Source organism: Drosophila montana, unplaced genomic scaffold, assembly GCF_035044405.1.
Source record: "Drosophila montana isolate Dmon_TW-CO22-7 unplaced genomic scaffold, ASM3504440v1 contig_402_1, whole genome shotgun sequence".
NCBI classification, from domain to species: domain Eukaryota; kingdom Metazoa; phylum Arthropoda; class Insecta; order Diptera; family Drosophilidae; genus Drosophila; species Drosophila montana.
This window is the reverse complement of record NW_026998739.1, coordinates 5,319,195-5,335,457: the sequence shown is the minus strand read 5'-3', so window position 1 is coordinate 5,335,457 and position 16,263 is coordinate 5,319,195. Positions and strand designations below refer to the sequence as shown.

Sequence of the window (16,263 nt, the reverse complement as noted above, 5' to 3'; positions counted from 1 at the left end):
GTTTAATTATACACCAGGGCAAGCTAGAGAAATTTGAGAGAGAAGTGGATTCACTTGGCAAAATGAGGGCGGAAATTAGAAAACGGTACAGTTGGCGGAATTGCATTGCCGCAAATTCGTACCGAAACGGGAAATAAATCCGCAACTAAACTATGATTAAAGGCATAGAGGGCATATATGTATATATAGAAACACAACTGGTAGACTATGTTAGAAATTGCAACTACAAAGAGACAGCACTGCAGATCGATCAGGCTCGATATATGTTTATATACAAATGCACACGTATGTAACGTAGGTAGCTTAAATTCTCACTCACTTCTTTGGTCGATCTTGCTCGATGCGGGTCTTCTTGGATGGCGTCTCCGTCTCCTCATTGCTCTCATAGTCTGTGCTTATGTCCTGCTCAATTTTGATGGGTCCAATGTCGAGATGCGCCGCCGCCGCCAGTGGGTCATCCGTATCCTCGCAGTCATTGTGCGGCAATATCTTGCGGGCTTTTGCTATGCTGGCCATTATTCGATTTTCACCACTCAAGTATTTGTCGACCGACTAAATGCCACAGCGGAGCCCGTATGCTTTGTTTTTGTCAGCGAATTCGCAAATGCAGTACTGCAATTTCTCGGCGGCTGTGTGCAGCTCGATAACTCGAGTAAATTATCGATAACAATCAGCTGTCACTGTAAGAGAGGGAGAAAAAAAACCTATCAACACATATTTCAAAAATATGTTATTATGTTATTCAGTAACATTTATTTGATGTGTTAAAAACTGTAAATTAGAATGAGATGGTGTATTTTATTAATAAAACAAAAAATACATATCTCTACAGAATACAAAAAATATATAAACTATTTCAAAAGTAGATACTTACAAATGGTATTCTATTTGTTGTTCAGTTTGTTAGTAATTGTAGGCAGTTAATGCATTGTTGTATATAAATACAATATATATAATGGATATTGACATATTAGACATCTAGACATATTAAAATAATACTTATGTTGGATACGATACGAGACTGTAAAATATTCGGCAAGCTGGTAACACTGACGTTTGTGTTTTGCTGTGAATGGCTTGCAGGCTGGCAACTGCCTGGCAAATTTGCCATGTACTACTCAGCAATAAAATTATAAAAATTTTCTTAACTAGCTTGAATAATGGAAAAGAAATAATATTAGTTTTATCTATTGATTTTGCTCGGTCCTGATTCGATCGAGCAGCAGCATTGTCACCGCCATTTCGGCATTTCGAGCTCCTGTTGATGACAATCTACCCAACAAGCTGTCCCAGTACTGAAGAGCCGGCAGGTTTCTCAAGGTTAGTTGGGAAGGACTCGCAGATGAGTGTGGATGCAACACAATTTTCTCAGGTTTTTTAAGCGATCCCTCAATCGTATTATCCGGCTTATATGACTTTCTCGCGCCTTTTGATTTGCGCAGCTTTTCTGGCGAGAATCGTGTCTGGTGTAAAAGAATATTTATAATACAAGTCCATTCTTATGATCTGAGATAGAGTCATATCTTACACATAAATTCTTGTACGATGTCAACGTGGAGCTGCTGTCATCTTCACTCGCAAATCGTTTTGCCAGTGGAAATCCTTGAGGCAGTATTTTCTCATGATTTTGAAGAGGCAGCTCAATTGGATCGTCTAGTTTATGTGACTCTCTCGGTCCTTTTAATTTCAGCATATTTTCCAGTGGAATTTTAGCCTGAAGTTAACGAATATTTATAATAAACGTGCGTTCATTTGGTTTATGTTTGTTATCGTCATATCTTACACATGAATTTGCATTCGATGTAAAAGTTGAACTGCTGTCGTCTTCATGTGTGCTCGCAGGCGACGCGTTGCAGGACTCAGAGGATGAGTCCCCAATAATTCTATAATGAATATATTTTTTTAAATTGAAGGGTGCGTCTATTTAATAAGTATATAAATCCTACCCTCGGTGCTTGGTAAAATTGGGCAAAAACTTCATATATGAACCAAACTCCCAATTGGCTTCGCTGGCTTGAGCACCAGCTATTGTGCGACTGCAATTGAATCTCTTTTGATAGTATTTAAAGCTGGCGCGCAGCGATGCCCAGGCAGACCTGCAGTCCTTTGCTAAAACAGACAATTTAATAGTCGATTTAATATGCGCAAGCATAATTATTAATTATTTACTTTCTTTGTGCAGTTCGGCGGTGACGCTCTGCCATGCACGGCCAACCGTATATCCATCGTAATGCTGTTTATGATTCATGTCCCAAATCACTGGCCTCACCTCGATGGCTTTAATTAGCGCAATTGTTTCGTCAATTGTGAAATTCTTCATTCGGGTTCTGCGTTCCAATGTGCCCGAACGGTTGTGGCGCCTTGTATCAAAAAGAAATTAATAAATGTAACTTATTTGCCCAAGCTTACAATTCAAATGCCTTTATGCTCGTTTATCCAGGTGCATGGCAAGTTTACCACCCAGTTAGCCAGCAGAAGCATCTGGTATAATAGGCAGCTATAGCATGCACATTTAAATACAAGATCTTCTTAAATTAAAATCACATTTTCGTGTGGTCAACTAAAGTACATTTGTGTTTATTTGTTTACTAATTTTGTATTCAGTATTCAATTTACGTCAGCATCAGCATATTTATGTAATATACTTTCTTTTCTATCTCTTATTTAAAGTCTAGTTTGGCTTTTATCTGTTTGACTTCGATCTCCAAGAGCTCGATGCGCAGTTTACGTTCTCGCGCCTCATCATCCAACTTGCTGCGTCTTTCGAGCATTTCCATATCGTGTTTTTCCTGCGCTCGCTCATTCTCGCATCTGCAGAAATTCTGCTGCAGCTGCAGCAGCTTCACTTTTTCCTCCTCCAAGCTACGTTTGCTTGTTTCAGGAACTTTTTGCGGCATTTTCTTTTTGAGAATTGGAATGCGCACGGTGCCAGTGTTACATGTGGCCCACCTGGAACTCGTGCTTGTCAGATCATCTTCTGATAGCGTAATATCGTTATTCTAAAATTTAAAGATGATTTCAATTTGCAAAGAAAAAATCAATATACAATTCTATTTGATGTGCCTTACATCATGATCCCCTCTAACGATATCATATAAATCCTCCTCAGCCTCATAGCTGTGCTCATTTTCCAGAGTGTCTGTTGAATGAATTTGTAATTTAAACTTTTTCAATGCTCTTTCATTCTCCACAACAAACAAACGATACTTACGGCCATCTGTCTCCAGTGCTTGCTTGAGGCACAGTGCAGCATCTCCGATCATGGCCACAATCTTCTCGGATACCGTGGATACTATGGGCGTGACCGGTTCACCGCCCATCCGCAAGCTGTGCGCCCGCTCTTTGGCCAGCTCCACTTTGGCTCTGCGTTTCATGTGTAGATATTTATCTCGTAATTGTCGCCATTCCCGCAGAACTCCCGTTTTGGCAACGAAATTGTTTGTCAGCTCTGCCCAGACCTCCTCCTTGTGCTTCCACGTGAAGGCGTCCGATTTTTTGTTATTCAGCACATCGTTTCGCTCCTCGACGAGCTCGACAAGTGTTAGCTCTTCCTCCGGCGAGAAATTTTTACCACGTTTTTTAATTTTTTCACTGGACATTTGAATTTTGAATTGAGATCACAATATAAACAATCAAAATCAGTTTATTGTTGTTTATTTACAAGCCTGGTCATTTATATTTTTATGACCTGCTTTATTAATTATCGTACGCGATTTGTTTGGTTTAACAATACGATAAGGAAAACGCATAGAAAGTAAATCCAGCTGAAAGTAAATCCAGCAGAAAGCTGCCATGAACTTTGCCAGGAACATGAGAAAACGGAGCATAAAATAGGCAGCTGTTAAACTTGTGAGTTATCGGAAAAATGCTGCACGTCTGAGGCAAATCCTCTTTTTTTTGCAACCTACTGCTTAGAGGGAAATATATTTCCGAATATTTCACACAAACTGTTGAAAACCTGACGTGCTCGCAAGTGGTACGCATAAGCCTGATCCATAAACAATAATTGTATTGTTTTGCTTGACTTACTTCTTTGGTTCCTGCTGCTCCGTTGTCCTGGCTATTTTAGCCGGCGTCTCCGACTCCTCGTTGCTTTCATCATCTGTGCTCGTGTCCTGCTCAACTTTTATGGGCCCGATTTCCATATCGTTCACTGTTAGCGGATCGGCTTTTTTATCTGTGTCCATATGCGCCAACTTTCGACGAGTTTTTGTAATGCTTGTCATTGCATTACATCGAATTTATTGTTTGCCTTGTGCAAAACTAATTCGAGCACAAACTGGCAAAACATAAATGCAATACTGCAGTTTCTGTGTGGCTGTAAAAGTTCGATAGGTTTTCGATGGAAAACAGCTGCCGCTGTTAAAAACGCAACAGTGCATTTATCTGTGTGCGCAAATGTTTGAATTGTTTCTTAAAGATTGCAACTTGCATAAAATGTGATGTTATTGCTTAGAATGCTTATTAAATTTTACATCATACAATATGCACAAAATAATAGATAATAATACGATGCTTATTTCACTTAAATTTATGCGCTACTAAATACTTAACATGCTGTTAACACTGTTGTGTACGTTTCGTTGTGACTGGCAAACAGCTGCGCTGCCCAGTGAATGTCTGAATCGGGTCAAGTGTACGTGGATTTTAGACGACTTTCACGACACCGACACGACAAACAAATTAGAAAATTAACAAATGTTAGTAGTGTAAACAGTAAACAATTCACAATAACAACTAGGATATGAAAGCAAACGTTTGACAACAACAAAATTAATATAAATTTATATTTTCTACAATAACTGCAAAACGGTCTATCACATTAAATGCGCCTGACTCAGAGCTGCAGATAAAACGAAAAGAAACCAGCAAAAGAGAGAGGCACAAACAATACGCTCGATAATTATTAATTATTGATAATGGCACCCACACGCAGGCCCAGCGACGGCCTGCTGGCGCGAGTCAATTTTCCGCTCTACGCGGTGGACATGCTCACCAGTCGCCACATTTTGGTTGCCGGCGGCGGCGGTTCCAGCAAAACAGGCGTCGCAAATGGCTTTGTAAGTGTGTCGATTATATCAAATTGGTCAACTATGCGGGCCATAAATATAGAAGAACCACACTCTTCAACACAGTTAAATGCAGCTCTCTAACTATGGCTTTTGGTTTAGGAAATCTACGAGCTGTATCACAATGGCAGCCACTTTTGTGCGGAGGAGGTGCTGCGCCACGAGACGGGCGCCAATGTGGTCATGAATTTTGCGGTTCGCAACAGCGGACGGCGAGCGTATCTGTGCGCCGGCCAGGAGGCGCACTGTCAAATGTATTTCGTTCAGCCACGCATCGCATCCGAGGATGAAACGGATCGGGACAGAAAGCCAGCGCCAGTCGAGCGTCCGCATGAGAATGGTGTGCGGCAGCGGGGCGCATCACATTCCGGCGTGGAGGCGCTACCCAATGGCCATAACAGACCCAGCAACAACAAACCGGCCACTGCTGACGATATCCTAAAGCAGTTCCAGCGTCTGCATTTCGATATCCAAGCGGCGGATGTGGTGCAAACGGATTTCCTGAGCAGCGCAGAGCCGTTGCAGCGCGTGGTGCGCATCAGTGGCAATGGACAGCTGATGGCCACGGGCGGCACGGACGGGCAGCTGCGCATCTGGAGCTTTCCACAGATTAAGCTGAGCGCCCAGCTGGCGGCGCATACTAAGGAAATCGATGATCTGGACTTTAGTCCCGACTGCAAATATATTGTGAGCATTTCGAAGGATGCGCAGGGCATCGTTTGGGATCTGAGCACGGGCAAGCAGCATCACAAGCTGCAATGGCAAACGCCAGAGGGTGCCAAATATTTGTTCAAGCGCTGTCGCTATGGCACCGTGGAGGCGCACAAGGATAACTACAGGCTCTACACCATTGCCAATCCATTCGGCAAGGTGGGCAAGCAACGTGGCTATCTGCAGCAATGGGATTGCGCGAGCGGTCAGCTGCGCGCCGCGGTGCCCATTGACGAGAGCCTGTCCTCTCTGGCCGTCAGGGACGATGGCAGATTTGTGGCCGTGGGCACCATGTTCTCGGGCAGCGTATCCATGTACATAGCGTTTAGTCTGCAGGTGAGCGGCGTCGTTTCGAAAGAATTTGCACTAGACTTTAACATGTCTTCTTTGCCTACTACAGCGTGTGCTGCACATTCCCCATGCTCACTCAATGTTTGTGACCGGACTACAGTTTCTGCCCATTACCAACGAGGAGGGACCGCCCATCTCCAGCGATACCGAGGCAGCTGTGCTCTCCATATCCGTGGACAATAAAGTTTGCATACACAGCCTGCCGCAGCGGCGTAAGTAGTTCTTGGAAATGCCCTCTAAATCAATACCAAATCTCATGCAACATTTCTTTGCAGGCACAATTCCCGCTTGGCTTGCCATTCTCTTCATGATCGTCATGATATTTGTGGTGTTTGTGTTCTGCTCGTATATTGGCATCTGAAGACTGCCTGGTCGACCAGCTAAATCAATTTGCATTATTAGTTCATAAACAATGTTTAGTTTTGCAATAGGCTACACCCTCCTCACCATCACCTACACGAACCTAGCTCCCACTAATTATTTTAAGTGTATAGTTGTTTTTTTGTGTCGGCTGCCTTATCTCCTACACTCACTGTAGCTTTCGTTATTGTATCATAATTTTGCTTCGATTATCTCAAATTTATCGTTCATAATTGTTATATGACAGTAACTAGCTTGCAATCGAATTGATATTTGATTATTATAAAAAAATATAAATTAAAACAGGTGAATGAACTGCAGTTATATAGCAATAAATGGAATATACATAACGAAAAACTGTGAATATTTACTTACGACTTAATTCCCGCCGTTAGGCAATAATATCGCCGTTAAAAATAAAGTTCACTTATTTTTCTCAAAGCTTTCAAACGCGCGCGTTATTTTCTAAGCGTCTGTTAATTAACAGTCTCAACCGTATATATTGCTGCAATTTGGTTGGTTGCCGTTCACTGAAAACGTTGACATGTCTGCTCCAATTGGCAGCGCTCACTTCACTTACTTTACATTTCCCGCCTGTTTGCAGGTTTTCATTTTTATTCTTACAAAAACGCACATACACTTGATACTTTCCGACATTACATAAGGATTGCTTGGTATATATGTTAAAAACAAGCTTAGCACTTCCATTAATAAATTATTTTGGTTTGTACACTTATTTTTCACAATTTTTCACACGCGCGCGCAGGTAATCAAGCGTGGCCAAACTAACAGCCCCTTAACATTCCGATTCACTGTAACCGTAAAATTGCCGTTCACTGAAAACGTTAATAGTTTTACTCAATGGGCACTCTTTGGCCTTATCACTTTACATTTACCGCCTGTTGCTGTTCCTGTTTGAATTTGAATTTTCCTTTTATATTTTTATGCAATTTGGTTTTTTATTATTTCGCTTGCGCTTGCTTGTAATATTTCATGCTACAATTTATAACTATATGTATATTACTTAGCGTTTACAAAAAATTATTTATGGCGCACAATGAATATGCGTTTTACATAGATTTTTGTTTTTTTTTTTTTGTGTTTTATTTGTTGATTTTTGTGTGTGTTAAATTTAAACTTAATTATGCTTGCTTGCTCTTTGCTTATCAGTTCATTATTCTCCATATAGTAAAATAGTGTATTAAATTGTTGTGATTTACATTTCAAGTGAATTTTGTTGCGTGTTATTTTTTTTTTTTTGGGTTTTCTTGTATCAAATATAAAATGCATATCAAATTGATTTAGATTTTGGATGATTACTTAAAAGTATAATGAATTGATGGGCGCGCATTAGTTACATAATTATATAATTGCAGTTATATGTAATATGTAGGTTTAGTTTAGAATTATATGTGTATGTATTGTATATTAATTGTATTTAGTTGCTGCTGCTGCATATTGCCAATATGGCCTTAATTAGCATAAATATTTAAATGTATTTCATTATGTACGTAGCTTATTATTGTTATGTGTTGTTGTTTTTGTTTTTTTTACGGTTGGATTTCATTGTTGATTTTGCTTTAAATTTAAAGTGCAATGCCAATTGTTGCAGTGTGACTTGAACGAAAAACATAACGCACAAATTAAAAATTAAAAAAAAAATATATACGAAACATTTAACAAAATACACATATTAAAGGTATATAAACGTAATAGGACAATTAATTTTTGTTGTTTTTCTTCTTTTTGTTTAAAAACATATTTCTTTTTTTTTTTTGTATAATACTTTTGGCATTTCTCGCTGCTTAGAAAAGAAAACAAACACAAACATTGACGTGGGTTTGCTGCATGCAATTTAAACATTAAATTTTTAAACTAAAACTAATTTCAGTTAGAATTTATTGAACAGTCTTTATGCTGATTGGTTGCCGCTGCCGCTGCCGCTGCTGCTGCCGCTGCCGCTGCTCCCACTACGTGGCCTTGGCAAACTGGATGACAGAGCTCATGCGCATCACCTTGGCGCCGGCGCCGGCAGCATTGGCGGCAACATCTGTTGTGGCATTTGGTGCTGTGGCCATTGTTGCCGCCGCCGCCTCGTTGACGCCGCCCGCTGCACCATTGTTGCCCCCGCTGCTGCCGCCGCCGCCGCCGCCGCCGACAACAACGCTGCTGGCCTCGGTCTCGTTCATGTAGTGCTTGCGCTTGCGCAGCGGCAGGGTCAGCACATTGCGATCGGCCATCATCAGGGAATCGCTTTCGGGCGAGGAGCTGCGCTCCGGCGATTCGGTGCTGGAGCGTAGTCCAATGGCCGCCTCAACGCGACGCACTATGTCCGCATTGGGCAGGGCAGATCTGTTGTGTGTGCGGAAGAGAGAGATTCAGTTAATAAAGGGCTTTCGTGTCGGATTGGCAGCTGCTGCTACTTACTCATACATGGGCACCGGCACGTAGCCCTTGTGCAGTCCATGACGCGCCAAATCGCCGCGTTTGAAGTGCTCGATGAGCACATTCGCCTCGTGCGTGTCATCATAGTTGGCCGCCAGATCGCTCACATGCAAAGTGGGCTGCGATTGGGATTGGGATTGGGACTGTGGTTGTATCTGTGGCGTGGCCGCATGACCGCGTCGCAGCTGCATCATTTGCAGGGCAGCCGCCTGCACATCCTCATCGTTGTCATTGTCATCGTCGGCGTGTTCGTCCCGCGCCATGCTGGCCGCCTGCAGCAGCGCGGACAGGCCGGAGGGCGCAGGCGCGGGCCCGGGCGCGGGCGTGCTTGGCTGCAGCTCCACTAGACTGGGCTGATAGTAGATCATTTGCGGCTCCGGCTGCTGCTGCTGCTGCATGCTCAGGTCCGTGGGCAGCTCCTCGTCCGCATAGCCGGAGAGCAGCTGTGGGGCGCTGGCGACGCCGCTATCGCGACTCAGTGCATCCGGCTCGTTTGGCGCCGATGTGGCGGCCAGATATTGTGGCGGCGTCGAGGCCTGACTGCTGCCCGGCGAGTATATGGACGAGACGGAGCCGGGCGAAAGCGGCGCGGCTGCTGCTGCAGCTGCTTTAATGCTGCGCGGCTGACGCGACTTCTTGACGGCCGGCGGCGATGAAGGCGGCGAATTGTTGCTGCTCTCCGAATTGCTGGCTATGGATGAGTTGGAAACGCTGCTGGCAACGGCAACTGCTGCTGCTGATGCCGCTGCTGCTGCTGCTGCCACGGCTGTCGCGGCCTCCACCTCATCCTCGGGCAGCTCATTGGCATGGCCCTTGATGTGCGCCTCCATCTCCTTCTTATTCTTGAAGGTCTCGTCGCAAATGGTGCACTTGTAGCACTTGGCGCCGTAATGCTGGACACGATGCAGCTTGAGCACATGATTGTAGCCAAAGTCACGGAAGCAGATGTCACAATGGTAGGGCTTCTCGCCGGTGTGGGTGCGCGAGTGCACCTTCAGCTGTTTGGAGCAGGTGAAGCCCTTGCCGCAGCCGGGCTCCGGGCATTTGTATGGCTTCTCGCCGGTGTGCGTGCGCATATGGATAACCAGCTGGCCGGACTGGATGAATGTCTTCTCGCAGACGGAACACTTGTGCGGCCGTTCGCCCGTATGGATGCGCATGTGGCGATGCAGTTTTCCGGAATGCTCAAAGGCGCGTTCGCATACGTCGCACTTGTACGGTCGCTCCTTCGTATGGATGCGCCGATGCACCTGCAGATTCTCCTTAACGCTGAACAGCTTGTGACAGAACTCGCACTCAAATGGACGCTCGCCCGTGTGCGTCCTGTAATGGCGGATCTGCAAAAATTAACAATTGGATTAGGCATGAGTGGAGCTCTTCTTACTCTACCACACTAACTAAAAGCATATTTAAATTCATACTGTTAATAATTCTAGATTTTTAGTTAAAAATCACCCTTATGAGTGGAAAATAAGTGAAATCTCTGAAAATCAGTTTGTTTTTTCTTTACGTATTATGCGTTAAACAATTGCAATCGGTTATATCACAAAAGAAATTGCGTGACTTAGAGCGGGATTTCGTTTAAGTGGAAATGACAAATCCACCCGTAAGAGTGGAAAATGGGTTAAATCAGCAAGATGACGTTTTCTTGTTTTCGAACAATTTGAAAGTTGTTTTTAAAGATTTATGTAAAAATTATTTGCAAAGCCGCTTAACGGTCGTTCGACAATTCCACCCATCTCGGTGGAAATGTACGTGAAAGTTTTTATGCCAAAAAGTGAATTATTTGCAAGCACATTTGCAGAGTTTTTTTAGTTTTGGCAAATCCGCGCGAACGTGCGGAAAATGGGTGAAAAAGAGGAAATTCATTATTTTAAAGAACACCCCCCACACCACCCCTCTCCCAGGCTAACCCCATTTAGACGAGCTAGTTATGACACTTACCAAACGCGCGGGCACCGCAAATGTCTTCTGGCACACATTGCACTGATAGGGATCGGCGCCGGCGGCCACATTGGCCAGCGGCTTGATGGTCGGACTCTTGGGTATGCCCAGCGGCAGGCCCGCCTCGTTCAGCTCGATCGGCTGCATGCCGGAGCTGCTGCTGCTGGCGCCCATTGTGACACCCCCCTTAAGGCCCAGTGCGAGATCCGCATTCTTCGCGTGCGATTTCGTGTGCGAGGTGTGCGCCGATTTGCTGCCAAAGGTCATGCCGCACTGCTCGCACTTGAACTGCGGCTTGTTGATGTTGGGCTTGCGGGGCGTGGCAAGCGTTTTAGTTGTCGCCGCTGAGCCATAGGCCAAGGGCAGCTCTGTTTTGATGCGCTGCTGTGTGGTTGTTGTTGTTGTTGCTGCTGCTGCTGCTGCTGTAGTTGCTTCTGTTGTTGTTGTTGTAATACTTTCATGTTGTTGTTGTTGCAGGGCCAATTGATAGCTGGCAAGTTGCTGTTGCTGTTGTTGTTGTTGCTGCTGCTGTTGCTGTTGCAGCTGTTGCAATTGGCGCTGCTGCGGCGTCTGCAATAGCTCGTAGTGCTCATGCTGACCGCCAGGTGGCGCAACACCAATGCCGCCACCGCTCGTTGCGGTGAGTGGCGTCTGCAGGCAGAATTGCGTCTGACTGGGCTGCTCCGTCTTTATAAGCAGCTGATTAGCGGGATAGTAGACCATGTTGGCTGTGGATGAATCTGCAAATAGATGAGGGCAAGGGGAAGCAGAAAGTTAATATAAGTTAATTTAATTTGAATAAAATAAGAAATTTTTAAAAGATTTTCAATCTATTCAACACACTTAAAATATATTATTAAATAATACACTTAAAAAATATAAATATCTATTAAAATTTAACATAACATAAAAAAATAGAATATATAAAAATTAAAAAATAATATAAGTACAAAAATATACTACCCTAAATGCAGCAAAAAAACCTTTAAAATTAATAAAAATTTAAAATAAATCAAATACTAAAAAATATAAATCTCTATTAAACATTATTATAAATTATAAAAAATATAATATTAACTAATGTAATATAATTTATAAAAATAAAAATATCCTAAAAATACAAATTTTTTATTAATCAAATTCACTCAAAGAAAACACTATTTAAAATTATTATAACATAAAAAATATAATATATATTAATAATAAACTATAATATAAAATTATTAAAAAAACCTACAAGAATATTAAAAAATATTTTAAATTAATGTATATGCTATAAAAACTCTAAATTTATAATAAGTGTAAATAAAATGTATTAGCTTTGAATATTTAATTAAACAATTTAAAATATTAAATATATCTTCTAAATATATAATAAAATAAATTTTAATTTAAATTTTAAAAAAAAATCCCTAACAACAGTAAACTAATCTTAAATAATTTACTTATTAATATACTTATTAAAAAAATTTAATTAAAACAAAATAATTATTTAAAGAAAAGAAAAGATTTGCAAACTGTGCACAGTCTTCACAAATGTTATAGCTTCTCTTAAAAGAAAACCCTATTTGATTCTGTTCATTGAACTTTCCAATAGTCAATTCAAAGCGTATGACGAGAGTTGTTAGCCAATCTAGAGAGGATTTGAGAGTCTTTCGAGGTGTTTGCAACCCTGGACTTGGACTTGGTCTTGTCTAAGAACTTGACAACCTGCATTACGCATTTTCCTTGGCAGAGCCAGCGATGAGTAACAACGCAAAAGCCCAAAAGGTAGCCGCGCATTAACTTGCTTGGTGGTTGGGAAAAACCCATTAAGGGTGGGGGACCCCCCTCGCCACCAACAACAGCAACAACAACAACTGGAAAAACCACCCTACGCACTCGAACTACGCAATTTTCTGTTATTGCCGGCCCAAGTTTTCACCAAAAAAAAAAAAAAATAGAAAGGAAAACGCATAAGCTTGAGGGGTAAGCACTTCGAGGAGTGTCAAAGAAAAAGAGAGAGAGGCAGGGTGGGGGGGTTTATTTTCGCCCGAACTACGCAATAGAATGAACGGTAAATGCGGGGTTTTTTTTGAAAATTTCCCTAATTTTGGGATTTTTTTTGCATCTTGTAAGCTCGGAAACCGGCATTTTCGACTCCTCTCTTTTGTTTGTTATTTTGATTTGCTCCCCCACACACACCCCCCCTCTCTCCCCTTATACAAACATGAAAAACTGAACTTCGTATACCAAAACAAAATGGCGTACGCTTTGTGGTGGTTGGGGGGCCGCTTATGGCAAAGTTTTTCCCGGCTTGTTTTTTTTGTTTTTTACCTTTGCCATTTGTTTTCTTTGGCGCTAGTTTAGCCTTAGTTTTGGATACATCGAGTAGTTCCGTGCCGGATTTGTTAAGCGCATCCTTAATCCAATTTTGCTTGGTCCCCCAAGTCTTTTTCTCATTGGGCCGCTCCGTCATAGCGTCCGATAATAGTTACTTTTTTATGCCCAAAACTAAAGATGTACAATATTTGATTTTCGTGTTTTTTTTTTGCAGTCTAGTTTTGCGTTTCTAGTCCAAAGTTTTGAAGCAGTCCATTTTTAGTCTTAGGTTATCTTTGTGCTCGGAGATCTTTTTGGGTATATTATATAGTATTATAAAGTTCTTGAGTTCAGACTTTTTCGTTGTTGTTGTTTTTTGTACTGTTTTATGTTAATCAGTCCTGAGTTTTAATTTGTATAGCGACAGTCTTAAGTTCTAGGCGTATTTTATTTGAATTCTTTTTATGACATATCTTTATTATATATATATATATATTTACTATATATATTTTTATTGTATTTACTTATAGTTGTATATATATTTTCTTTTGCACTTTCTTGTTCGTAAAACTTTAGACAACAATTTTCATTTTTCGCGTAATTTTTTGCTTAATAACACTCTTTTTGATAATTTTGATAATCTTTTTCAGATCTTTCGACTGTTGAACTGGCGGCTGTTGATAGTGCGGATAGTTTTGGGGCTGCTGCTGATGATGATGATGATGTTGATGATGTTGTTGATGATGATGTTGATGATGCGGAATCAGGTGACTGCCTTGACCGGAGCTCTTATGCATGCGCATTTTTCTAAACGATCTTAGTATATCGTTCATTGGGAAATCGGTCATTTTAGAGCTCCACTCATGCACACACACACACACGCACACACATACATGCAGGCACACACACGCACGTACACACGCACAACTCAAGTGGGAGGCGAGGAGTGTGCAGAGTTCACATTGCCGCACGCGAAGTTCTACGTTTGATGGTGCACCGGAGACTGGTGGGTGAGTTGCCGAAAAGTATGCCGAGAGCCCGAACCCAAACCCAAAACCAGACCAAGAACAGAAGAAAAAAAAAGCAACCACCACCAACATGAGACGTCGGCCCATTGATCTGTGATATGAACAACAAATTTCCCAAGTGCGCGACGCGCATTCAATTTGGAAAAGCGAGTTTATGGTATTTTAACCGAATTATGTTGAGCGGGAAATTATTTGAGTGGTTTCCAATTTGAGCTAGTCTCTTTTTTGAGCTACTTTGTTACAGATTGAGCGAGTGAGAGCAAACAATCACGGACAACTTGAGTGGGAAATTTCTGTGATTGGTTTCTTATTTGAGCTACTTTGTTGGAGATTGTTAGAGTGAAAGCAAACGAGTATGAGCTACTTGAGTGGGAAATTACGGTTCTTTAAATATTTGAGCTATTTTCATATTTGAGCTACTCTGTTAGGGATATTAAGAGTAGAAGCAAACAGTAAGGGCAATTTAAAAGGGAAATTACGGGAGTACTTTTTTTATGTGAGTCGAGAAACATATGACTAGGAAAATACGAGCAACGCTATATAAAGTGGGATATTATTTGAGCTAATTTGTTAGGGATTGTTAAGAGATAAATTAAAAGAGAGAAACTTGAAAGGAAATTATGGGAGTTTCTGAGTATTGACTCTTTGAGTAGTTTCTTATTTGAGCTTCTTTGTTGGAGATTGTTAGAATAAAACCAAACAAGTTAATGCAACTTAAAAGGGAAATTATGGGAGTACTTTCTTGATGTGAGTCGAGAAACATATTACTAGGAAAATACGAGTTATATGAAGTCGCATATTATTTGAGCAAAAACATATGAACGACTGCTATGACTCATCCAACTCCAAGTCTTATCATATTGGCAAACAAAAAAAAAAAGTATACCATCATTTGGCAACATTTTGATTTTCAACTGAGTCATGCTGAATTTGATACATTAATCTACATAATACCCTTTATAAATATCATTCAAATAGATATATACATGTATACAGACATTATTTAAGAGCGCCAGAAATAGTAACGATGACATAAAAGTTAAAGCGACTAAAATACTATGTAAATTGCGAACATTTTTGCAAATCAGTTGATTAGATTAGATACGACTGGACGGACGGGCCTAGCGCAATAGGTTTGAAATAGGGTAGAGCACTTGTAGATTACCGATCGCATATGTTATATATAACACTTTTTTTCGATTGCCATGTCAAAGTCTCAATAATAAAAAAGAAGAAGGAGAAGAAGAAGCTATTAATAAATCACTGATAATCAAAATAATCTAAAGATTCGTATTAAAATAATAAAAACTATAATTATTAAAACACTTTTTGGGTAATTTAAAATTAAGCTAAAAAATCTTTGAACTTGCACGAATCTCAAAAAATCAATATAAATAAAATTACAGATTCTTCTCATTCTTATTAAGAACAGTTCTTTAAGTAGAATCAATATTTGATGATCATTTCCACCTTCGACAACTTGAAATTTGAAAAGCGCCAAAAGCATGAAAAATCCAATGGTAAAAAAAAACGAATAATTTTTTTGATGCACGCAAGTTCAAAAAACTTTTTCATGTTTTTTTGTTGTTGTTTACACTCTGCATGTGTGTGTGTGTGTTTGTTGGACTGTGCCTCACACAATTCGTTAAACTGGCGCAAAAGTTCATTAACATTCGACACAAAAACTATTTTCGTGTGTCTGTCGAAACGAAATTAAATACATATAAATATGTATGTGTGCAAGTGTGCATGTATGATCTCTCTCTCTCTCTCTCTCGCCCTCTCGCTCTCTCTCTTTTGCGCTCTTTCCCATTCTTGCTCTATTTCATACTTCGCTTTGAAGGTAAACCAAAAAGAAACACACCAAAATTATTTTTTTCTTTTTTATCTATTTATGAGGTTAAAAGCACGACAAGCGGCGCACAATAAGAGCTCGGTCAATGATCGTGTAAATCTGCTGCCCCCTCCACCCCTCCCCCACTCGCCCCCTCCCACACACCCCTCTTGACACTTGTTAGGTGTACGTGTACCCACTCGCACATTTAGTGCTGGGA

The 16,263-nt window shown here is 41.1% G+C and overlaps 4 protein-coding genes across 9 annotated transcripts in view; 1 reads left to right on the top strand and 3 right to left on the bottom strand.

The window, feature by feature from the left end:
- Positions 1-1,155: 1,155 nt before the first annotated feature.
- On the bottom strand, positions 1,156-4,581 carry LOC135439460 (uncharacterized). 4 transcript variants are annotated; one of them, XM_064698200.1, is made up of 6 exons: positions 4,030-4,581; positions 2,170-2,360; positions 1,947-2,109; positions 1,784-1,883; positions 1,529-1,714; positions 1,156-1,463 (listed from the first exon to the last, which is right to left on the bottom strand). In XM_064698200.1, the coding sequence occupies exons 1-6, from the start codon at positions 4,224-4,226 to the stop codon at positions 1,188-1,190; spliced, it is 1,113 nt and encodes a 370-aa protein (XP_064554270.1). In that variant the 5' UTR covers positions 4,227-4,581; the 3' UTR covers positions 1,156-1,187. The 4 variants fall into 4 exon arrangements, with proteins under 4 accessions (XP_064554270.1, XP_064554272.1, XP_064554273.1 ...); XM_064698202.1 differs by lacking the exons at positions 1,156-1,463; positions 1,529-1,714; positions 1,784-1,883; positions 1,947-2,109; positions 2,170-2,360 and adding exons at positions 2,559-2,999; positions 3,069-3,139; positions 3,212-3,797; XM_064698203.1 differs by lacking the exons at positions 1,156-1,463; positions 1,529-1,714; positions 1,784-1,883; positions 1,947-2,109; positions 2,170-2,360 and adding exons at positions 2,559-2,999; positions 3,069-3,139; positions 3,212-3,764.
- A 56-nt stretch (positions 4,582-4,637) lies between these two features.
- Positions 4,638-6,811, top strand: LOC135439459 (prolactin regulatory element-binding protein). The gene is made up of 4 exons (XM_064698199.1): positions 4,638-5,060; positions 5,172-6,116; positions 6,181-6,343; positions 6,407-6,811. The coding sequence occupies exons 1-4, from the start codon at positions 4,920-4,922 to the stop codon at positions 6,490-6,492; spliced, it is 1,335 nt and encodes a 444-aa protein (XP_064554269.1). The 5' UTR covers positions 4,638-4,919; the 3' UTR covers positions 6,493-6,811.
- Positions 6,812-7,520: 709 nt separating this feature from the next.
- The window catches only part of Kr-h1 (Kruppel homolog 1), a 39,703-nt gene continuing 30,960 nt past the window's right edge, over positions 7,521-16,263 (bottom strand). For 2 of the 3 annotated variants that reach the window (XM_064698168.1, XM_064698167.1), the window contains exons 2-4: positions 10,881-11,620; positions 8,919-10,273; positions 7,521-8,843 (exon numbers count right to left, since the gene is read on the bottom strand). In XM_064698168.1, the coding sequence (XP_064554238.1) occupies positions 8,462-8,843; positions 8,919-10,273; positions 10,881-11,603 (2,460 nt within the window). In that variant the 5' untranslated portion in view covers positions 11,604-11,620 and the 3' untranslated portion in view covers positions 7,521-8,461. Of the gene's footprint in view, positions 8,844-8,918; positions 10,274-10,880; positions 11,621-13,196; positions 13,354-16,263 lie in introns of those variants that run through there. The other variant, XM_064698166.1, reaches the window with a different exon arrangement.
- Positions 13,719-14,165, bottom strand: LOC135439456 (uncharacterized). Its single transcript, XM_064698197.1, has one exon. It carries the CDS (start codon positions 14,027-14,029, stop codon positions 13,754-13,756), a length of 276 nt encoding a protein of 91 aa, XP_064554267.1. The 5' UTR covers positions 14,030-14,165; the 3' UTR covers positions 13,719-13,753.